The 24,727-nt window shown below is 45.9% G+C and overlaps 1 protein-coding gene across 3 annotated transcripts in view; it reads right to left on the reverse strand.

The window, feature by feature from the left end:
• Positions 1–4,991: 4,991 nt before the first annotated feature.
• Positions 4,992–24,727, reverse strand: part of Cluap1 (clusterin associated protein 1) — a 31,420-nt gene continuing 11,684 nt past the window's right edge. The window contains exons 6-13 of one of the 3 annotated variants that reach the window (XM_059270112.1): positions 24,458–24,541; positions 20,115–20,248; positions 18,655–18,796; positions 17,204–17,276; positions 14,241–14,348; positions 9,863–9,918; positions 9,592–9,648; positions 4,992–5,429 (exon numbers count right to left, since the gene is read on the reverse strand). In XM_059270112.1, the coding sequence (XP_059126095.1) occupies positions 5,280–5,429; positions 9,592–9,648; positions 9,863–9,918; positions 14,241–14,348; positions 17,204–17,276; positions 18,655–18,796; positions 20,115–20,248; positions 24,458–24,541 (804 nt within the window). In that variant the 3' untranslated portion in view covers positions 4,992–5,279. The remainder of the gene's footprint in view (positions 5,430–9,591; positions 9,649–9,862; positions 9,919–14,240; positions 14,349–17,203; positions 17,277–18,654; positions 18,797–20,114; positions 20,249–24,457; positions 24,542–24,727) is intronic. The other 2 variants (XM_059270113.1, XM_059270114.1) reach the window with 2 other exon arrangements.

Raw genomic sequence — 24,727 nt, forward strand, 5'->3', positions numbered from 1 at the left:
TCTTCAGACACTGAATCTAGTTCAAGGCCATCACCTGAGCTCTTCCGATAACACTAAGCATGGGCTAGCCCACAGCTTCCTATGTAGATCAGGCTGGCCTTGAGCTCACAGAGCTCCACCTGCCCCGCCTTCAGAGTGCTGGGATTAACGGCGTGCAGTACCATGCTCAGCCCAGAGTGATTTTTTTTAAAACCTTACCTCTGGAGGTTGCTACTTATTCACAGAGCAAGCCCCAACTAATTCCTTAGCAAAGCCCAGGAAGTCCATTTTGCTGCTCCTTTATTCCACATCGAGCATTGCGGCCTTCTGTGCCTGTCATTTCAGACTGTGTCTTCTGATACCTCTGTGCTTCTGTAGTTCTGTCCTACCTGATCTTTAAAAAAAGATTTATTTTTAACTCATGTATGTGTGTGTGGGCGCACATGTGTGCATACGTGCATGTGAGTACAGTTGCCCAGGGAGGCTGCAGGAGTGTATCAGACGCCCTGGAACTGTAGTTATAGGTGGCTGTAGGTCACCTGATATGGGTGCTGAGAACTGAACTCAGGTCTTCTGCAAGAGCAGCAAGTACCCTCAATCTCTGAGCCATCTCTCCAGCCCCAGTGTTGTGTTGTGTTTTTTCATACTTAAAAAAATCCTTTGAGACTTTCACACACGTATCCAAATGGAATATGATCGCATATACCCCTCCCATTTCTGCTCTCCCCCCAACACATACCCCTCCTAATTTCAGATCTTTTTTGCTTGATAACCCACTAAGTCAAATTAGTGTAGTCCATATGTGCATGCAGGTAGGACCACCCACTGGAGCGTGGGAAACAGCAGTGGGGACCCCTAAAACAAAGAAGAAGAGAGAGTCTCCTTGAAGCAGCTGTTAACTGCCAATAGCTCCTCAGGGACGGAGCCTAGGGATCATCTCCTCTATCTATGTGGGGATTTTGGCTGGCTTGATCTTACATGGGTCTTGCATGCCTATCCAGGGCTGGGGTGCAGGACCACGGTAGAGCACTTATCTAGAATAGCGAGGCTCTGAGTTCCATCCCCAGCACTACAAAACAGAGAGACAAACAGACAACAACTTCCCCCAGAAGACCCAGTCCAATCTGACTTTCACAGACATTTTTACTGACTCTCCAGAGAGGGCTTGCTGCTCCTTACTCTGGGTTCCCAAGCCTACAATACCCTGGCACTGTATGCACCTTGCATGCAGATGCTAAGATGCATTCATCTCTGAACTGTTGTGAGCATGGCAGCTGCAAACCATAATTGCTCAATAAATATTTAATGAAAAGAAATCTGCACAGGAAGTGTACCTATGACAAAATAAGTCCATGGCCAAGGCCAAAGAGACTCCACATACCAATGTATTAGGTTCCTAAAAGTGCTTTTTATTATTTATGGAGACAGGGTCTTTATCCTCCTGAACTAGCCACCCTGTCCTGACCTCCTGAATGCTGGGATCATAATCACATCACCACAACAGTATTGGAATTTCTACATTATAACTGCTCTTTAACTATTACCATTCACATCCTTGGAAAACAATCCCTCAAATGACTTAAATGTGCCATTGCTCAACTATAAAGTGGCACTGCAAATACAAGGTCAGGGCCACTGGGCTACACGGTGAGATCAGAACCAGCCAGAGATTCTGTCTCAGAAAGCAGGAGATTTAAGGATGAGGCCAGGAAGGTCTGCCCTTTTGCTTACATCAATGTGTGGACCTCTAAAGCCTCTCCCAACTCTCAAGCCTCTAAATATGACAATTTGATCCTCCCCCTCCCCCAAAGTAAACTGGAAAAGAGAGTTTATGTTTTCTTCTTGGCTCAAGTTAAAGGGAACGTTTTTCATATTTTCCATTGTTAGTCTTTTGACTATGTTTTTCTTAACTTTTAAAAAGAGTTTTAAACTTATGTGTGTGTCTGCATGCACATACATATCACATGGGCCTGCAGAGGCCAGAAAGGAGCCTCAGATATCCTAGAACTGGAGTTATGGAGAGCTGTGAGCCACCTAATATGGGTGTTAGAAACAGAACTCTGGTCCTCTGCACAAGCAGCAAGCACTTCTCACTGCTGAGCCATTTCTCTGGCCCTAGACTTTCTTTATGATGGCTGTAACTAATGAAAAAAATGAGTATTTAGCCAGGGGTGTTGTACCCAGTACCTAGAAGGGCAGAGACAAGAAATTTAAGTCAACCTGATCTTCAAAGCAAGTTCATGGCAGAGGCAGGTGGATCTCTGTGAGTTCAAGGCCAACTTGGTCTATATCGAAAGTGCCAGGCCAGTCAGGGCTACACAATGAGACCCTGTCTCAAAAAACAAACAAACAAAAACGTTCAACAATGACAAATGCTAGTTTAATTTTATATGCAATAGGTATTAGTTAAAAAAATAATGCTTTCAAGTAAAGCTTAATTATATAAAAACACAAAGTTAAATACATTTAAAAATTGGCATTTGTTTGTGTGTGGAGTTATGTGTGGGGGTGTTATCATGTCTATGCTGATGTCAGAGGACAACCTGCAGGAGTTAGTTCTCTCTTTCCACCATGTGGGTTCTGTGGATTGAACTCAGGCTTGGTGGTAAGTTCTTTTCCCTACTAAGACATCTCACTTTTCACATCTTCTACATTTGATGGAGAGGTAAGTAGCCATTGAAATCTTCTGACTTCATACTCATAAACTAAATAAAAACAATCCCACACTTTCTTTTGTCTATGTGTGGTGTGTGCATGTGTGCAAGTGTTTGGTATTGCACATGCATGTGGAAGCCAGAGGACATTAGGCTTCCTGTATTACTCTTTGCCTTAGTCCCTAGACAGTCACTCCCTGAACTGAAGCTTGCTATTTTTTGGCTAGGAAGGCTAGCTAGCAAGCTCCAGGCACACCACACTGGGGCTACAGGTATGTGTAGCCACACCCAGATTTTTGTTGTTTGTTATTGTTTTGTTTTTGAGTCAGGGTTTCTCTGTGTAAGCCCTGGCTGATCTGGAACTTGATATGCAGACCAGGCTGGCCTTGAACTCCCAGAGATATGCCTGCCTCTGCCTCCCCAGTGCTTTGATTAAAGGTGTGCAGTAGCACACCTTGCCACACTGTGGGGTGTTTACCCACCAACCCCACAGCTCCCCAGAGTTTTCTTGAGTGTGAGCAGCAGGAAATATTAGATAGAAGGATTTATCGCGGAGAATCTTGCGGAGATAAAGAGATAGACAATAAAGGATAGCCTCGAGAGGGCCTGGAACCTTTTCCAATGGGCCCCGACTGTCTCTGCCCCTGGGTTTTTAATAGAGAAGCCAAGGGGTGGAGCAAAAGACCTCCTCCCCCAGCACAGCCAAGTGCAGAGAATCCCAGACACCTGCACTCAGGCCGGTGGTCCTAATCATCCTCTATGCGGACCTGCTGGGTAAAGCCATGAGGAACCCGAGAACGGGCTCCCACAGCACACCCAGCTTTTTTATGTAGGTTCTGGGGATCCAAACTTAGGACCTCATGCTTGTATAGAAAGTGACCATACCCACTGAGCCATCTCCCTAGCCCCATGCTTTGAATAGCACGTCAATTCTACTTGTCCTTTGCTTTCATTTCACACGGAAATTCTTTTGAGTACCACTTTACCAAATTTAGTTCTGGTTTATTTTTCAAATGAGAAACATGAATCAGTACTGGTGCTCTCCGTTCTGACGGCCCCTTCAGGAAGACACTCAGGTGCAGGGCACCTACAGGGCATCTCTTTGCCATAGGCGGGCATTGTGTTTAAGAACTACCAGTTAGTGGATGAGGGACTGGCTCATGGGTAAAGCATTTGCTGTACAAGTCTAAGGACCTGAGTCTGAATCCTCATAATTCACAGAGAGCTGGGTGTAGTACAGTGTGTCTGTAATTTCAGGACTCCACCGGTAACTGGACCTTTGAAGGTCTGGACCAGCTGGTCTGCACTGTGCTACAGTGAACAAGTGATTCTGCCTCAAATACCGTGAAAAATGAGGATTAGAGGTTGTCCCCTGACTTCCACACATGCACATAGCATACGCACATCAGCACACTTGTGTGTGGCATACATACACAAAGAGTTCAAAAAAAGAGTACCAGGAGTGGTGGTGCATGCTTTTAATCCCAGAACTCCAAGGCAGAGGCAGACGGACCTCTGTAAGTTCAAGGCCAGACTGATCTACACAGGAGTTCCAGGCCAGCCAGGACTTCATAATAAGTCCCTGTCTCAAAAGTGAAACAAAATAAGAAATGCCAATCAGGCTGAGATGTAGTTCAGTTGATATAACGCTCGCCATGCAAGTGTGAGGGCCTGAGTACAATCTCCAAAACCCTCACAAAAATTCAAGGTGCTGGCCAGGTGGCGGTGGTGCATGCCTTTAATCCCAGCACTCGGGAGGCAGAGGCAGGTGGATCTCTTTGAGTTCGAGGCCAGCCTGGTCTATACAGCAAGATCCAGGACAGGCACCAAAACTACACAGAGAAACCCTGTCTCGAAAAAACAAAAACAAAAACAAAAACAAACAAACAAACAAAAAATCCAGGTGCCATGGGTGAGTGCTCAGAATCCTGGGCCTGGGAAGATAGGGATGAGCTGACTGTCTAGTCAGGCTAGGCTAATCGGTGAGTTCCCAGGTCCCCAAAAGACCCATTACTGCTCCCCAAAAGGTGGACAGTTCCTGAGGAACAACCACAGATGTTGGCTTCTGGCCTTCACACATACATGCACACACATGCATGCATACCAGCATAAACATGTGCACATGTAACATGTACACACACACACACACACACACACACACTCTCACATGGATGCCTGTAAGCAGGAGCAGACGGCAGTAGGGGTTGGAGCGGAATTTGCTGGGACAGCCCAGCCAGTAGTCCCCAAACAGCCAGGTTGGGGACTGTGAAGGTGGCATGTTGTTTGAAGTGACTCTGCCTCCCACAGGAACACCAGCCCTCCGAGAGAAAACAAAACATTCACAGTCTGAAGCCTCTCCATGGCCTGAACTTCAAGGAAAATTTAATAATAACAGCAGCCAAGACTTGCATGGTGTCAGTTCTCTTCTCAAGGCTTTTCTTGTGGATTTGAATTACTTAGAAATACATGTATTTCCAAAGTGTTGGGAAATAAGACAGAAGAATATCTTTGTTGGGGTTTGTGTCAGTAATGGTTAAGCCCATATGGTGTAGTGAATAAAACACATGTTACCTTTCCAGCCTGCTGATTTCCTGTTTACCTATAAATCTGAGGCTCTTAATCTGCCTGGGTCCCTTGGCAAGAAGGTCAGAAGTCATTGTCACTTTCATCCAGGGGCTCGGGTTTCCGGACCCTTCGACTGGGCTTGGCTGGGGAGAGAGCAATGCTCTCATCCTCCAAATCATCATCATCTTCTTCATCATCTTCCATGTCAATTTCACTGTCCTCCGAGTCTTCCTGAAGCAGAAAGATGGCAGATGCACTGAGGTGCTAGCTCTCTGTGACATCTTTCCCTAGAAACCCCACTTCACTCCCAAGGACAGTGCAAGAACCAGCAACACCCCTAGAGTGAAAGGCTGTGGGAACACAGCACAGGCCAGCTGGACACCCCCACTAGACCGAGGCTATAACCAGTAACTCAACACAAGCCTTTACCGGGGGTGTCCAGCCAGGGTCGGCTTTCCATGGATGTCTTGGGAATACCCTTAACACATGCTGAGGAACCTGAGGAACCTAGATGCTGAATGGCTCCTGCAGTCTAGAGACCCAGCAGACAGGCAGACAGCAAGAAGGGCAGGGAAGGGAGGCCGATTCCAGCTGGAGATGGAACACAGCGCAAATGTGGCTAAGAAGAAAAGGTGAAGGGTACCCAGCTCCTGCATGGTCTGGATCCAGGGAGCACCAACTCGAGTTGTCTTTTTTACAGCAAGTCCTATGTCCATGTACACCAAGATGGCTGGCCACCCAGTCCAGATTTTCCCAAGAAGTACATACATGTTAGAATTCTTTTTTTTTTTTTTTTCCTGGAGCTGAGGACCGAACCCAGGGCCTTGTGCTTGCTAGGCAAGTGCTCCACCACTGAGCTAAATCCCCAACCCCTAGAATTCTCTTCTTTAAACAACTACCTCCTTCTCCGGCTACCCTGCTCTGTCGGCTTCCCTCCCAGCAGAAATCCTTGGGAAAGCCAGGCCTATGGTAGTACAAGCCTACAACGCCAGCAATCCAGAGACTAAGGCAGGATGACTGTGAATTGGGGGCAGCCTGAGCTACACAGAAAGACTTTGTCTCACAATGAAAAAAAATGAAGAATGAACTCCTTGGGCAAATTGCTGTACTCAAGTGTCCCCTCCCATTATATGAGCACAACAGGCTCGATCCCATAACCCCACACCACTCTTATCAAGCTAAAGGATTCCAGTCCAGTGGGATCCACAGCCCTTCCCATCTTTCCCCGACCCACCCCTTCTTCCCTGGGGTCCACCTCCCCACCTTCCATGGCAGACCCTCCAGTGTGCCCTCCATCCCCTTCTTCCCTGGGGTCCACCTCCCCACCTTCCATGGCAGACCCTCCAGTGTGCCCTCCATCCCCTTCTTCCCTGGGGTCCACCTCCCCACCTTCCATGGCAGACCCTCCAGTGTGCCCTCCATCCCCTTCTTCCCTGGGGTCCACCTCCCCACCTTCCATGGCAGACCCTCCAGTGTGCCCTCCATCCCCTTCTTCCCTGGGGTCCACCTCCCCACCTTCCATGGCAGACCCTCCAGTGTGCCCTCCATCCCCTTCTTCCCTGGGGTCCACCTCCCCACCTTCCATGGCAGACCCTCCAGTGTGCCCTCCATCCCCTTCTTCCCTGGGGTCCACCTCCCCACCTTCCATGGCAGACCCTCCAGTGTGCCCTCCATCCCCTTCTTCCCTGGGGTCCACCTCCCCACCTTCCATGGCAGACCCTCCAGTGTGCCCTCCATCCCCTTCTTCCCTGGGGTCCACCTCCCCACCTTCCATGGCAGACCCTCCAGTGTGCCCTCCATCCCCAGCTCTCTACATAGTGTGCTCCAGCTCCTTTGCCTGGTCCTCTGTAATTCTCTGGCCTCTGCACTACGCAGGTAGCTCAGGCCTCCCCTTTTCTCTTCCTGCTCTTCAAACAGTGCAGTCACATTTTATCATGGCTCCCATCTAAACATGGATGGCTCCCAAGTTCCACTTCTGGCCCAGTCCTATTTCTTAGATTCCAGACTTTTCCTGATCTACCCTCTCAGCCCTTTCCTCAAGTCATCTCTGTCTCAGGAAGTTAAAACCCCAGGCTTTCCGTTAGTTCCATTGAAGCATTCTGCATTTCTCTCCTTCATCATCCTGGTATAATCAACTAACAAAACAAGATGGTCAGACCTCAGAAACACCCAGAATCTGATTGCTTCTCAGTACCAACACCACTGTGGCCTCTGGCTAAAACACCCTCACCTCCAACCTACACAGCTGCACTTGCTACCTCAGTTTCTCCCACCTGGGCTGACAATCCTCCGGTATCTCCCAGCTCAGCTTCTCCCTCCTGGGCTGACAATCCTCCGGTATCTCCCAGCTCAGCTTCTCCCTCCTGGGCTGACAATCCTCCGGTATCTCCCAGCTCAGCTTCTCCCTCCTGGGCTGACAATCCTCCGGTATCTCCCAGCTCAGCTTCTCCCTCCTGGGCTGACGATCCTCCGGGATCTCCCAGCTCAGCTTCTCCCTCCTGGGCTGACGATCCTCCGGGATCTCCCAGCTCACCAGGTCCTCTTCCCATCCTCCACAGTCTGCATTGCTCCCGCTGTCTCTCACAGCTCTCGGCCAGTCCCTCCATCCTACCACGGCCTCACTGTAGGAGTCCACACTCCCTAGGCCCACGGGCTCTGCCCACCCCAACATTCACCCCTACTTTCACTCATTCAGGTCTCTGCTTCAATTTCTCATTAGAGAGGCCTTGCCTGAACATGTGAAAAGATCCCCGTCACTGTCATTTGTCTCTGGAACCTACTTTATTTATTCCCTAATACCTATGACTGTGGTATGTCTGCTTGACTGTTACTAGAATGGATGTGTCCCAAAGGCAAGGACTAGTTTTTTTCCCTGCTGCATTCAGGACCTGACTCTGATAGGATCCATCAAATTCATGTTGAACAAACACATAAAAGCCAAGCCCCACGACAGAGGAACTGTGTCAACACAGTCTCCATGAAATAAACCAGTGGGAAGACCCAAGCCATTGCAGACGCATTCATTCTGAAAAGCATGCAAGCAGGTAAAGCAGAACAGACACCACTTTCCAGGAAGCACTGGTTCCCTTAGGCCAGATGCTCCCTGCCTCAGACTCAGGTGGACAGGGGTGGATGAGCGCTACCTTATCATGAGCATCCTCTGTTAAAAAGAAAGTTATTGTTGAGTGACTTCCCTGCCTCTCTATCGAAGCTTCTCTGTATCCTGCCCAGCAAAACAGTGCCAGCTTGCCCCTGTGAATTTAAGTGAAACTGCACTGTCATACAGAGCATAAGGTCCTCTTCTGACCCTGTGCGGGCACCGGTGCCACACCCCAGACATAGGTCTGTACCTTACAAACTGTCCTGGGATTGTGCCTCTCCAGGAACCTTTGCTACATGGGCCGAACAGCACTGCCAGGGACTGCAGTGGAGCCAGGGACTGCAGCAGAGCCAGGGACTGCAGTGGAGCCAGGGACTGCAGCGGAGCCAGGGACTGCAATGGAGCCAGGGACTGCAGTGGAGCCAGGGACTGCAATGGAGCCAGGGACTGCAGCGGAGCCAGGGACTGCAGTGGAGCCAGGGACTGCAGTGGAGCCAGGGTGCAGAGCCCAGCAGTGTCTGCCCAGCTGCATTCTGAGAACCACTGAGCCCAGCAGTGTCCGCCCAGCTGTATTCTGAGAACCACTGAGCCCAGCAGTGTCCGCCCAGCCGCATTCTGAGAACCACTGAGCCCAGCAGTGTCCGCCCAGCTGTATTCTGAGAACCACTGAGCCCAGCAGTGTCCGCCCAGCTGTATTCTGAGAACCACTGAGCCCAGCAGTGTCCGCCCAGCCGCATTCTGAGAACCACTGAGCCCAGCAGTGTCCGCCCAGCTGTATTCTGAGAACCACTGAGCCCAGCAGTGTCCACCCAGCCGCATTCTGAGAACCACTGAGCCCAGCAGTGTCCGCCCAGCCGTATTCTGAGAACCACTGCCCTTTCTGTTCTCCAGTCAGTTGTCTACCTGGTGGAGTTCAAGGCACCAGCAGCCTGACCTTGGCCTCCTGCCGGGCCTGAGGCCCTGGTCTAGGAGAACACCTTTTCATGTTCTTGCTCTAGAATCATAGGCTGGTGCTGAGGAAAGGTTGGTGCTGGGCCATGGCCTTGGCATCAACACTTCATTTCCAGGTTAGAATTCGGGACCTGATGACTGCCCACCTTTCTCATCTTTGGTCTTGGTGTCTGACCCTCCTTAGTGTGGTAATGCAAGAGACCTGCCTCTCTCACCATGGCAGCAATTCTGAGGGCTTCCTGCCCGAGAGAGGAAGCATCACCCCAGAGGAGAGAGGCTCTGCTGGCCCTGAGCAGGCTGACACACACCAACAAACAGATGAGGCAAGAAACGAAAACCAACCTGCTTCCTGGAGCTGGGAGTCTTGCATTTACCTAAGAGGGCTGGTGCTGCTTCCGTCTTTGGAAAGCGAGAATGGAAAGAACAGTGAGAAGGCGGAAAAAAAAAGGGCGAGCATATTTGTGTGAAATGAGAAACAAGCTGCTGTCAACTGTCACATCAAGCAGTGTGCTGGGAACAGGAAGTCCCTGACTGCTGGCAGCACCTGAGCTAGTCTACAAGGACAGCCCAAGACCAGGAGGCACAGGAATGGCAAGAAAGTGGCGGCACTCACATCTTCGTCAGAGTCTCCACCTTGCATTGTGCCCACGATGCGTTTGCTGGGCCTTCCTGAGAACAACGAAAACATGACATTATGAGATCCTTGGAAAAGATGGCAGGAAATGACATTTAGGATTTGCTTTCCCTTGGAAAACTGGGGAAATACTAAAGTACACACTAAAAAATGTAATTAAGTAAGTTCCAACTGATTAGAATTACCACAAATAATAATAAATTTCCTGCATCCCTTTCCCCTTATTTTGAGAAAGAAACTCACAATATATATATACACATATATATATATATATATATACACATATATCTATATATATCTATATCTATCTATCTATCTATCTATCTATCTATCTATCTATCTATCTATATATATATCTGAGGCTGGCCTTGAACCCTTGATCCTGCTGCAGCCTCTACAGTGCTGGTGTTACAGGTTTGTGCCACCATGCCCAGCCCTGCAACTCTACTTTGAAAGACAAAAAAGGCAATAAAATTCAGTGTGTGACAGTGTACATCTGTAATCTCAGCACTCAGGAGCCTGAAGCAGGAGAATTGCTAGGAGCTGAAAGCTAGCTTGAGGTACAGAATGTGCTGTGCCATGTCTCAACAACAACTAACGAGAAGATAAAATCCGCATGGGCTGGCCAGATGGTTCAGTAGGTAAACGTACTTGCCATCAAGCCTAATCACCTGAGTTCAATCTCCAGCGCGTACGTGGTAGAAGGAAAAAACCGAGTTTTTTCCTTGGATATGTGCCCATGTGTGCACGTACATGTGTGTATAATGAATGAATGTAATAAAATTTACATACAAAAATTATACATGAAGGTTGGGGGTATAGATAAGTGGTAGAACATTTATCCATTTGCTTAAGGCCATGGATTTAATCTCCAGCACCACAAAACAACCATGAATCAAGAGTGTCTGTTTGTCAGAAAATTAATTTTTTTAAAAAGCTGCTTAGCCAAGAACCTGTCACAGACTGGTGAAGACTCAGGAGATCTGACAACTTACTGCAGGACAGAATACTCATGTGGATCCTGGAACACAGGATGGTTTTAGTGGGAAACCAGCAGTGTCGTGACTATGGCCTCCTGAATAAAGTAGAATAGGAAGGGCATGGTGGAAATCCTAGTCATGTTCCTATCTTATGGGAAAGCACCCAGATTCTCTAAGTATGTTGGTTTTGGGATTTTCCTACACAAGCTTTCTCAGGTTGAAGAAGTTCCATTCTGTTCCTAGGTTAAAAAAAAAAAAAAGAAAGAAAGAAAAAAAAAGAGTGTCTGTTTGTTTTTCAAGACAGGGTTTCTCTGTGTAGCCCTGGCTGTCCTGGAACTCACTCTGTAGACCAGGCGGCCTTGATCACACAGAGATCTACCTACCTCTTCCTCCTGAGTGTTGGGATTAAAGGTGTGTACCACCACCACCCAAAAATCAAGAGTATTTTTAAAACACATCCTCTGAGGGGGGAAAAGATCACTGAAATCCATTATTGGTTTACATGCAGTAGAACTTTCATGGTAAAAAGCTGTTGAAAAATAAAATCTTTTATGAACTAATGTCTCCTGTGCTTGGATCTAGGTCTAAGTTTCCAAGTGAAAATGTTATCAGGGTCACTGCTGGCTGGGTCCAGGCAGTGAAGGGGGAGGCTGCTCATGGCAGGCCCAGAGACACAACTGAGCACTGTCTCCAGAAGCTTTTCCCTGGGCCAGACAAGGTGCACAGCCTTGCGGCATCTGAAGGCCCTTGCCATAGTTTTTAGAACTGGACTACATGATTTCACTCTGCAAGTTAAGTACGTAAGCAGGATTTGAATGAATCATTGCTTTTCTTAGATTAACACCTTTTTTCAGTGTTGGTTCCCATCCATCAAATGGGAGATGCACCATTAGCTTCTGTTTATGTCACGAAGCTGTGAAAAAGTAAAAGGTTAAAAAGAAACCAAAGCAGGCAATTGTCCAGGAGGAAGCACACGTAACAAATGAAGAGAGCTGGGCCCAGCATTAACAAGCAGCTCCCAACAAACGCTAACATCAAATGATGGAAAGATGACGACATCACCTTTGAAATTTATTAGGTATAAAACAACTCTCTCCAGTCCCAACATCTTAGAGGATGAGGTAGCAGGACTGTGAGTTTGAGTCCAGTCTCAGTTACATAATGAGATCCTGTCTCAAAAGACCAAAGTACCTGTGCACTGAACATTAGCTGGGTGGTGGGTAAGAAATATATTTAAAGGCAAATACAGGGCAATTGAGTCGCTATCAGTTGGGCATGCTGGCACCTGCAATCTGAGGACTCAGGAGGCTTATGGTGCAAGGACTCTGAATTTGAGGCCATCCTGTGCTATATAGCATGACCCTGTACCAAAAACAAAGACTAAAGTTAATAGAATTTTTGACATAAGAATCCCATTTGAGCCGGGCGGTAGTGGTGCACGCCTTTAATCCCAGCACTTGGGAGGCAGAGGCAGGTGGATCTCTGTGAGTTTGAGGCCAGCCTAGACTACAGAGTGAGTTCCAGGACAGTTTCCAAAGCTACACAGAGAAACCCTGTCTTGAAACACCCCCATACAAACAAAAAAAATCCCATTTGAAATGATGTACACTAAAGAAATACTCACATATATGCACAAAGAAGTTTATACAAGAAAAATAGTGAAATTAAATATCTAAGTATATACCCAAATAAATTAAGGGTACACTTATGTAGTGGCATATGATCTAGCCATTAAAAAGAATAAAAAAGCATATCTCTATTTACTGATATAGGGACCGTTACTGTAACAGGCCCCAGACCTTAGCACAACTGACTCCATGATGGAAGTACCATTCAGGCTGTAAAACTCAGCACAATAGACAGTAACACCAGCCAAAACTAAAACAAAGGTCTAATCCATCAAAGTCCGTAGTTCTGGGAAAGTCTCTCCATGCACTAACCTTGCTCTCTGGCTTCTGTAGTTCTGCTTCTGGCTAACTGTTCTTATTAACTGAAGTATGCCGATCCAGAACATGGTTTTTGTGCTTAAAAGTTCACTCTGAAAAAGGCTCAGTGCTACACTGGGATTCCACATACTCAGTGTAGTCGCCAGCTGGCAAAAGATTTTCTATTGGCTTAAATCCATGTCCAAGCAGTCTTCTCTGGTATTCATTCCACAACAGTTACAATATATTTAATTTGGGTGTGAGTATGGTGCATGTGTGAATACAAACTCATGTGTGTTAATGCATGCATGTCTGTATGTGTACATGTGGAGGCCAGAGGTTGACATCAGTGTCTTCCTACATCACCCTCCATTTTTTTTTTTTTTTTTTTTTGAGACAGGGTTTATCTGAGTAGTCCTGGCTGTCCTGGAACTCTCTCTGTAGACCAGGCTGGCCTCCAGCTTAAGAGATCCTCCTGCCTCTGCCTCCCAAGTGCTGAAATTAAAGGTATGTGCCACCACCACCTGGCTCCATATTATTTTTTTGAGACCTGATTCAGTAAGACTGGCTGGTCAGCAAGCCTGAGTGATTCTCCTGTCTCCGTCTCCCCAGTATGAGGATTTCAGATAGGCATGGCAACATATGGCTTCTTACCTGGGTGCTGGGAATCGAACCAGGTTCTCACGCTTGCACAGCAAGCATCTTACTGACCGAGCCTTCTCCCCAGCCCCAATGCATTTAATTTTCAGAATAAAAGTAAGTTATAGAATCATGATGCAAATCTGGACCCAATTAGGTTAAAGAATTTTCAGATGATCTTTTTACCTGTGTTTGACAGTATGTGTGTATGTATCTGACATGTGCATGGAAAGTCAATTTGTAAGGACAAAGCCCCTGAAAGCTAGCTATGACCCTCTAGGTTGAAGTGGAACATGAGGAAGACCCCATTTTTAAAATGGTTTTTATGAGAGGAACTCATGTGATCCCTTCACTCTGTGTTAATTCCTTGGCCACAGGGATATAACTGCACTGACCCTAAATGAGTGGAATACAGAGCTCAGTTCCACAGGCCATTTCTGAGGTATGTGTGGGATACTCCAAGCCACAAATGTGAATCAGCTATTCCCAGGGTCACAGAGACTAACATTATAGGTGCTGAGCATAGTGGTGTGTGCTGTAATCCCAACACCTAAGTGGTGGAGCAGGAGGATCAGGTTCAAGGTCATCTTGAGGTACATTGTGATTCGAACAAAAGGGCTGTTAGAGGCAATGATTACCAACAAGCAGTTTGAGAAACAGATCCTGAAGAATAAAATAAATGGATGCAGGAATGGCTCCAGGGACCCTTCACAGGACCCCGAGGACCTCATGCTAAGCAGCACTTCCCCGACTTTGCCCTTGGTGTTCTGAGAAACAGACAAGGGGGCTGAGCATCAGAAGGAGTTACACTACCTTGCATGAGCACCTCCATGGCCGTGCGAGGCTTAGACAGCCGTCTGTCCTCCAGCTCACTATCCGACTCATCGTCCTCTTGGATGTCTATGTCTGAGTCATCATTACCTGACAGGGACAGCAGAGGGCAGAGTAAAGGAGCAATTCTTTCATTACAGCCAAACGTCTCCTATCTACGAAGACTCAGTGGAAATGCATCTGCCTTCTTCAGCCCCTTTTCATTTGTTAGATCTTATGAGACCCCTGGATTTTCTCAGGTACTTAGTGAAGTGTTAATACAGATCATAATATGCTGTATTTGCTTATAGCAATTTTTCAAAGCAAAGAGAATATGGACCAGATGCCTTAAAAGCTTTATGACAAACTGAGTAGCTGGCTGTCAAGGTAGCTGGAAGCCCTTGATTAACAGGGGAAGCCACTCTGTCCAATGCCAGGCTACGTTACTAACTCAAGAGCCTTGATCCTAACAGAGATAAAGAATCGAAGCTGGATGAAACAGAACAGAGCAGGGTGGAGAGGAGGGAGCCCAGGCCTGGGCCCGAGTGGGCTGTCCTGAGAAGGACAGTGTTGAAGTGACCAGCTTCGTGACATTCTTCACTGCAGACAATTCTAGTATAAAGGCATACACTGGGCGGGCTTGTGGCTCAGTGGGAGAGCATATTCTTATCTTCTACAAAGCTCTGGGTCCAATCCCTAACACCACACACACACAACTAATTAGAAAAGCTGTTTTAATATAAATTTTATTTATGGGGGGGGTTCATGTATGTACTCTATAAAAGGCTATTTTAAGTGCAATGACTTTTTTTTCAAGAGCAATCACTTTTTTGAATTAAAAATTCTCTCTCTGTCTCTCTCTCTCCCTCCCTCTCTCTGCATGTGTTTGTATGCACATGTGTGGGGAGGCCTGTAGAGACTAGAAGAGGGTGGTGGGATCCCCTGGAGCTGGAGCTGCAGACAGTTGTGAGCTACCTGGTGTGGGTGCTGGAGAATGAACCTGGGTCCTCTGGAAGAGCAGCAAGAGTTCTTAATCACTGAGTCATCTCTCCAGCCCCAAAATCACTCTCTATACATTTAGAAATACTTGTTCGTAGTCTTTGTGCCTGCAAGCGGAACATTTTCTAGACAGAACCAACAGAGACAGACTATACTGGGAAGAAGCAGCTCTCACTGCCTAGAGCCTTACTAAACCCAGGGCGTGATGGGGGTTTGGGAAGGGGACTTGGAGGGTTCGCAGTCGCTGGTCTGACACTGACTTAGAAGGCAGCCTGGAAACCCAGCAGTTGTCGGTCTTCCAAAGGCTCTGCTTTGTACCTGTATGGGATAACTGTATCCACCTGGGCACTAGGGGAAGGCGACTTGCTGTCTTTAGTCACAAGAAGAGCTGTATCCTTCAGCTCGGGAGGGAAAGCCTGGAAGCTGTGACAGTGCCTCAAAGAGTGTCCTTCAAGATCACCAGCACAATTTGAAAACTACATCTTCTAAAAGTCTGTATTCAGAGAACTGATCCATAGTAACATAATTAACAACTATAACATAAAACCACCATTCAGTTTCCTTCTTATTTCATCCACAAAAATGATGATATTAAATGCAATATAGATTTTTTTTTTTGCAAGCACACACAGGTTTTTATTAACAAAACAAGCAAGCTTGGTCAGCCATCCAACATCTGACACAGTGGGTGGAGAACGGCCCCGAGCACTCACTTAAGGGCTTTATTTTTTTATTTTTTTTTTTCTATTATCAGCTTGATGCAGTACAAATTCTTATCCTAATAGTGAAATGTTTCACTGAGGCTTGCCCAGTGATTGAGTAAAACCAAAACTTATTATAAGCCACAGTCATTCTAGGGTCCCCCCTGCTATGTAGCCTCCCTGGATCTGTGGGTTGCAGTCTGATTGTTCTTTGCTTCATATCTAGTATCCACACCTTAAATCCCAGCACTCAGGAGGCAGAGGCAGGTGGATCTGTGAGTTTGAGGCCAGCCTGGGCTACAGAGCGAGTCCCAGGACAGCCAGGACGACTACACAAAGAAAGCCTATCTCGAAAGACAAAAACAAACAAACCTAGAAGAAAATAGATTCTTCTCTCATACAATACATCCCAATCATAGTTTCCCCTCCCTCCACTCCTCCGAGCTACCCCCACCTCCCCAGCCCCATCCATTCCACCTTCGTTTCCTCTTCAGAGAAGAGCAGGTTTCCAAGAGACGACAGCCAGACAGGACAGAACAAGACGCAGTAAGACAAGGGGAAGCCCTCCCATCGAGGCTGCACAGGGTAACCCAGTAGAGGAAAAGAGTCTCAGGAGCAGGCCAAAGAGTCAGAGACACACCCGCTCCTGCTGTTAGGAGTGCCACAGAAACACCAAACGAACAGCCCTAACACCTAACGTATACACAGAGGACCTGGTGCAGACCCGCACCTGTCATTCCTGTCTCTGTGAGAAGGAAGTTTTTTGAGTAAATTCAAATGGCACCTAATACACAAGCTTTCAGAGAATGCTTTTGCACCTCTAGTCAACAATGACGGATTTGTTCATGTTGAAGAGGTCAAACATTATCATTGTTCTTATCACAAAAAATCTGAGAGAAAAAATTAAAGAAAATAAAATGTTTTGTAAAATGTAAGTACCTCTGCCAGAGGAATGTAACTCCCTGCATACCTGTCTCACAATCCTGCTGACCTGAGTCTGATTCTCAGGGATTCACGGAAAGGTGGAGGGACAGAAAACCAATCACAAAGCTGTCCTCTGCCCTCAACATGCGCTCCACGGCACACTCACAGCTGCACTCGCACACTTGGCATGGGAGTGCGTGCACGCACGTGTGCACACACACACACGCACACACACACACGCACACACACACACGCACACACACACACGCGCACACACACACTGGACAGAACCCTTACATCACAAGGACCTCTCTAAGGTGGAAACGAGAGCAGCAGCCTTACCTCCAGTCTTGAGCAGCCGCTTCTCCTCCTCCTTCAGCTTGTTCTGCATTAGCCGGAGAGTGTTTTCAGCTTCCTGTGGAGGAGAAAGACCAGATTCAGAATGACGGCCTTTGGGGGATGATCTGACTCTGCACCACTGTGAATACTGCAGGGTTTGTCACACAGAGACAAATAAAAAAAAAAAAGACCTTAGGAGGTTGCTAAGGGGACTGGAGAGGTGGCTCAGCGGTTTAGGGCACTGGCTGCTCTTCCCCAGGACCCTGGTTCATCCCTGACACCCACACAGTGGCTCATCAACTTCTGTAAGCACCAGTGCAGAGAATCTGATGTCCTCCTCATGTGGCCTCTGAGGGCACTGCCCATGGTGCACAGACATACATGCAGGCAAAACACCCATATACAAAACAGACACTCATCAATCTTTAAAGACTTTGACAAAGTTTACCTAAGCAACCTGTGAGGTCCCTAACCTGTGCTCTTCCTCTGCCATCTACCCAGCAGCCTGTGCGAATGATGCTCTGGCCCCATCCCTCCTCCCACGACCCCTAGAACTCTGAAAGAAATGAGTGACACAACACAAGGCCACCATGAGTGCCTGCAAGGGCAGTGGACACAGGAAATGTGTCTAACACAGACAGGCACAGCTCTCCGCTCAGAAGACAAGAAAGAACTGTTTCCATGTTTCTGCCTGAACTGTGTACTACTCCAATCTAAAGATGCCAATGGACAGGTCAGGAGGGCAAGGTAACAAGGAAATACTGGTCTTAGTTCCTGGAGAATGGCCAGAAGGAGGCAGGATGTCAGGTGTGTTGTCAATGGAGCCCTGATTAAGCTGGGCATGGTGACATGTATGGTATAGTCCCTGCACTCAGGACACTGAAGCAAGAGGCTGGTCTGGGCAACGCAGCAAGGCACTGGCCTCCCCACCCTCCAAATGGGCAAGCTTTGGATTCAAATATAGACTCGGAATCAATATATAAGGCAGAAAAGGAAGATACCAGATGTGAACTTCTGGCCTCTATAGGGACATGCACCCATACACATGCACATACACATGTTCACATAACACACAAACATGAACAAATGCAAAACACCAATGAAACTAAACACAACTGGCTTTGAAATTTTGCTTGGTATTGTAAGCATTACAAAATGCCCTTGTATTAGGCAAGGGACAGAGCAACGCAAACGTGGGCCCTTCCAGGTCACTACACAGGTCACAGTTGACCATTTCACTTCTCACTGCCCAAACCCTGATAACACATTAAATATGTGACAACTAAGAATCCATGCTGTGTAGTCAGCAACACAGAAGAACTGCTTCTTCTGCAGTCTGTAGAGCCGTATTTCCATACAATGACACATACAAAGACACATACAAACCGATACGGCTCAGAGGACAGAGTGACACACCAGAAGGGCCTGTCTGTATGGACGAGCCAGGAACTCACTTCAAACCTCTCCTGTTCCATCCTGTGATGGTCCTCAAGTTGCTGTTCCAGATAAGCCAAGTTCCGAAATTTCTCTAGATAAATGTCATATTGCTTTTGCAATTCTTCCTCAATCTTCTCATACTCATCCATAAAGGCTGGCCTAAAATGAGTAAGTGAAATAAAAAGTGAGTTAATCAATCTCAGTTTAAAATTTGTATTTAAGAGTTCCAACTTCCATCATCATGACTGTCTTTCAAATACTCATGAATCCTCTAATTACACAAGTTCTCCACTCTGATAACTGCTTAAAAATAATTCACTTTTCTCCTTTCTACCCACCAAATGAAGTTATGTTTTTAACCATGTATTCTTTATAAAAACCTGAAAAAAAACCCTGAAAATAGGAGAATTAGGTAAAAAAATGACTTATAAATCACTAACTACATGCATTGGATGTAACATTATTTTCTCAGATTTTTTTTTTTTTTTTTTTTTTAAGATAGGGTTTCATGTAGCCTAGGCTGTCCTGAACTCATGAATCCTGATCAGCTTCCTAAGTCCTGGGATTTCACATGTGTGCCACTATGTTAAGTCCCTTCCAGACTTCCCTAAATATAGATATAGATAGAAATGCGTGTGTGTGTGTGTGTGTGCGTGTGCGTGTATTTTTTTGAGACAGGGTTTTACTATGTAGCTCTGACTGGTCTGGAACTCTCTATGTAGACCAGGCTGGCCTTGAACTCACAAAGATCTATCTACCTCTGTCTTCCAAGTACTGGCATTATAGGTGTATATCATCATACCCAGGCAAGAATGTATATTTTTAATAAAAATTAAAAAGTAAATCTATTAGCAAGTAATTTTGTGGATTTCACTTCAATGGATTACAGGGTCCACTAAGGTCATGTGCCACACACATTTCTCAAAATCAGTAAGTTATTTGTTATTTATTTATCTATTTGTCTGTCTGTCTATCTATCTATCTATCTATCTATCTGTCAATGTATTATATGTTCTGGGCCACTATCACACTCTCTGCTCCCTGGAACGACTGCTGTTCCACTGAGTCAAAGTCATACAAAGATAAAGTGCTGACAGGTGAGGAATTCTCAAAGTGAAACATCTCAAATCTATTCCAACCAAAAGACGGATGTATGTTCTGTTTCAATTTAATCTATGATAAGATTTTAGAAGGCCAAGCCCAGTATAATTACCACCATCTGGATTTACTTGGTCTCATATTCCAAGGAACCACAGAAACTTTAAAGAGGGCTCTGGAGTTCAGTCATGTTGCAGACATACTGGAAGCAGTACAGAGAGTGAGTGAGTACAGCGGTCTGCTTTTAGGACAAGCAGAAATGAAATGGGACATGGGGTCTCTGTGTGTGACGCTGCTTTTTGATGCCTGAACAGCTAATGCCACTTACATTCTTTCAACCTTATTTCCACCTTTCACAGACAGCTGCCACTCACTCTACCTGACACTCTGCAGGGTCTGCAGTCGCTTCCGATTTCTTTCCAGTTCTAATTTTCTCTTTTCAATTTTGGCTTCTAAGTTAGCTTCGTCAGAGGCCACATTATTGAGCAGGTCTTTAGTCTTCTGAACCTGTGCCTACATTGAATAGGAAATAGTGAGGTAAGTGCCAGGGAGGGCTGTCACCTGACTCTAGGCACAGAACTCCTTAATACTGTGGGCAAAGCAACACCACAACTGTGCACAAAAGCAAACCAACCACCCACTACCCCTCCCCCACTGCAACTAACAAACTATTTCCAGAGACAGGAGCGAAAGGAGGCACACAGACAGAAAAACTGCCATTCTTTTCACGAAAAGTGGGTGGAAAGAAACAAAAGTTGAGAGAAGAATGTCCTAATAAAGACAGAGAGGCCCAGGATCTGTGTCCAGTCTGCTTGGTTAGGACTGATCAATTTGCACTGCCAGCCTGCCTTCACTTGGGCTGCTCCCTGGTTACAAAGTACCAACCTAGGGAATGGACACACACACACACACACACACACACGCACACACACACACACACAGTTGGCTCAGAAAGGGACCAAAAACAAAACCCTAAAAATAAGTGGAGAGACTGCTTTATTGGTAGAGTCAGTGCAGAAGCAGCTCCCACAGCAGCAACTAGCTATTCTGGTGAGATGTGCTTTGGAAGAGGGTCTAGGCACAATGGGCCCTAAGCTCTGGGCTGCTGGCACCGCAGGGGTCACAGATCATTGGCTACAGTCACAGGCACTCCTGTCTTTCTAAGAGCAGGTTGGAGTGAAGGGGGCATGGTGAGAACAAATGGGCTGGCTTCAGTTATACTATGAGAAGCGGCTGCTGGGGGCCTTGGGGTTCAGAGCACCAACTGAGCTACACAGGAATCGGGAGCACAGCCTGGGTGTGTATGAACCTCCTCCCATGTTCTGACTGCCTAACCCTGCATGAAGTTCTTGATGGCAAGGTGGGATGCACTCTGGTACTCTGCATGTGTGTTAATCATCATAAAGGTTTCTTGGGCTGTTTACTGGCAGGTCTCTGAAAACCATGGGAGCCGCAAAGAAACCAGAATACTGGATACTTTCCAAGATTCTCAGAGATAAGACATCTTTTGAAACTATAATTACTGACAGTGAATTTATGGCTTCATTACTTGGTGCAAGTTAACTAATCATTTCTGTGGAAATTTTTTGTGTGCCTAAGGATCAGTCTCAAAACCCTGACACACTCTAGACAAGCACACTATCACTGAGCTGCACTTCCAGCTCAGCACACTATTTCTCAGATTCTTCCTTTAAATCATTCAAGTGCCAGGCGTGGTGGCACACGTACTTAATCTTAATCCTCAGAAGGCAAGGCAGGCAGATCTGAGTCTGAGACTAGATTGTTCCACACAGTGAGTTCCAGGCCATCCAGAGCTACATAGTGAGACCCTATCTTAAAAGAAAACAACAACAAACTAAGAAACAAAACCCCAAGTGGCAGGAGCCAACACTCAGACACAGAAAAAAATCTCTGAAAAGCAAAAAAAAAAAAAAAAAAAAAAAATTCATTTATTGCAAATGCATTAAAAATTCCAATACAGGGGCTGGAGAGGTAGCTCAGAGGTTAACAGAGCAAGCTGCTCTTGCAGAGGTCCCGAGTTCAATTCCCAGCACCCACATGGTGGCTCACAACCATCTGTAATGAGATCTGGTGCCCTCTTCTGGCATGCAGGCATACATGCAAGCAGAACACTGTATATATAGTAAATAATTTTTTAAAAAAATCCAATACAAATGTAAATTCATTTTAATAGGAAGGTGGGTCCTTACTCAACAGTTTCTTATTTATTTATTGTTTGTTTGTTTGATTTTTGAGATAGGGTTTCTCTGTATAGCTTTAGAGCCTTTCCTGGAACTCACTCTGCAGCCCAGGCTGGCCTTGAACTCACAGAGATCCTCCTGCCTCTGCCTCCTGAGTGCTGGGATTAAAGACATGTACCACCATTCCCTGGCTCTCTTTAAGATTGAAAGAAACATTATGCACATTGTATATGTTTATGTGTGTCTATGAACATGTGAGTGCGGTACCCACAGAAGCCAGAATAGAGAGCATCAGATTCCTGGAGCTGGAGTTTCAGGTGGCTGTGAGCTGCCATGTAGGTGCTGGGAACTGAACCTGGGTCTCTGGAAGGGCAGTATGTGCTCTTAACTGTTAAGCCATTTCTCCAGTACCCTTAATCAACAACCCTTGCTGATAATGACTATTCTTTGATTCAAAGTCATAGTGCAGTTTAGGGAATTGATCTAACCTTAAAGTCTGTTATATGTTCCTCAAGTAAGAAAGATCAGTGTGTAAACAAACACTTCAGCTTTCTGAAACGACTGGCTGGTACTCACAATCCTGTCTAAGTACCCATGCTGTCACTTTGCTTTTGCTTTAGAATTACCAAGCATCAGAGGTAGGTACTTTCTGTCAATGAAGAGCTCACAGACACTGCCCCTTCTCGAGACCAGCTCTACATTCAGTGATGACAGCATGTTTGGCCATGTTCACTTGACTCAGAATACTGGCATGCATAAAATAAGGCTATTTACAGATTTTTAAGTTTAGAAATAATCATACATTTCAAGAAAAGATAGACTATAAGATAAAGCACTTTCTCCTGATCTAAGGGAGAGGAAACTGCCCGTGACTGATGTCCAATCACCTTCAACCCTTTGTGTTCCTACTAAAGACATGAAAACCAGACATGAGCACAGCACATGGCCATTGTCACCTGTCAGGCTCAACCCTGTCTCCCTGCTTGCACGAGGGAATTAGCTACAGTCCACAGGAACCACCACAGCAGGCTGCTGTCACATCCCTGTGGTGGTCCACAGTCCTGAATGCTCTTCAGCGTTCCTTGGATTTCATGACCGACCTTTTTGGAAACCATCAGCCAGTTAATTGATAGAATGCTTCCAGTCTGGCTTTGTCTGACAAATTCAGATTATGCATCTTTGGCAGGAATATCACAGAAAAGACTTCATCCTATGAGGTGTCATAATTTCAAATTATTTAATTATGATGCTTCATTTCCTCACTTGATTGAGGGGTGATGCTAGGCTTCTCCATAAGAACTTGCTTTTTCTCTTTGTAATAATAAATATTGTAAGGCCAAGTGTGGTGGTGCGTACCTTTAATTCCAACTCAAGAGGCAGAGGCAGGTGGACCTCTGAGTTCGAGGCCAGCCTGGTCTGCAGGACAGCCAGGGCTACATAGAGAAACTGTTTTAAAAACCAAAAAAAAAAAAAAAAAAAAAGTATTGTGTTGGTAGCTTCATTGAAGCATTTTTTAATTTGAGAATTGATTGTTTCCTATTTCACTGATCTATACTATAACATAAACTACCATAATCCATTTGTGTTGATATGTAAACAGTCCCCGGCTTGGTCAGCAGAAGCCCTCAAGTTGGCACCTGTCTCCCCTACAGACTCCTGGTAACCTTTGAACACCGCTGCTCCTCCTGGCACAGGAAGAAGTTCTATTTCTCCTACCAGCTTTGGAACGAGCCACTTTTCCTGGGTTCCCTGGCTCTCATTAGTGGAGAATGGCATTTTAAAGCCAAGGTCAGGTGCTAAGTGTACTCAGAGCTAAGGTAAGTGTGATGGTAGATATGTACACAGAATGAATGATGTTCGCATCTCTGACTGACAGTGGGTGAGTGGGAAAGGATGGTGAACGGTCTAGCCATCACAGTGCAGCTTAGAAGGAAGGGCTCCGATGTAGCTCAATGGTAAAGAACTTATCTAGCCTGTACAAGGCCCTGAGTTCTAAACCCTTCTCTACACAGAGACAAAAAGAAAGCCTGGAAATCGTTTAAGTGCCCAGCAGCAAGGAATTGGCTAAATAAAATAGGATAATATTCATCAAAATCTTGAAGTAAGAACTGTTTAATTACTTTATTTTTATTTATTTATTTATTTATTTTGGTTTTTCGAGACAGGGTTTCTCTGTGTAGCTTTGCACCTTTCCTAGAACTCACTTGGTAGCCCAGGCTGGCCTCGAACTCACAGAGATCCGCCTGGTTCTGCCTCCCGAGTGCTGGGATTAAAGGCGAGCACCACCACCACCCAGCTGTTTAATTACTTTAAAACTGGTGAATTTTAACAACTTGAGAAAGTGCTTTTACCTATGAAGGGAAAAGTAGTGGCTATAATACAGGAATCCTGAAATATCCTCTAACTTTCCCCTGAAGTATCTCACTTCTAGGTCCCTCTCCTTCTGTCTGATGTACAAAGAAAATCCTATTTTGCAGAGTCCCAGGTGTAAAAACAACAAATAACAGCAGTGCAATCTTACCAGAATATCTTTTATTGCAATTCTCATCACTTTTTCAGTCTCATTTATTTCTAGAGGTCTAGCAATGGCTTCTGTTCTCAGTTCCTAGGAGAGAGAAAATAACTTACACATTTTGCAACAAATTCAGTTTTTAATTTCTATTCGCTGCCAATTTTTTTTCTTGAGAGCCTTGCTGTTTCCTAAGATGTGCTTGAACATGTAACTCCCATCCTCAGACTCCCAAACTTCTGGGATTACAGATGTTCACCTGTCCATTGATGTCCCCCGAAG

This window comes from Peromyscus eremicus, chromosome 8a (genome assembly GCF_949786415.1).
Source record: "Peromyscus eremicus chromosome 8a, PerEre_H2_v1, whole genome shotgun sequence".
Taxonomy (NCBI): domain Eukaryota; kingdom Metazoa; phylum Chordata; class Mammalia; order Rodentia; family Cricetidae; genus Peromyscus; species Peromyscus eremicus.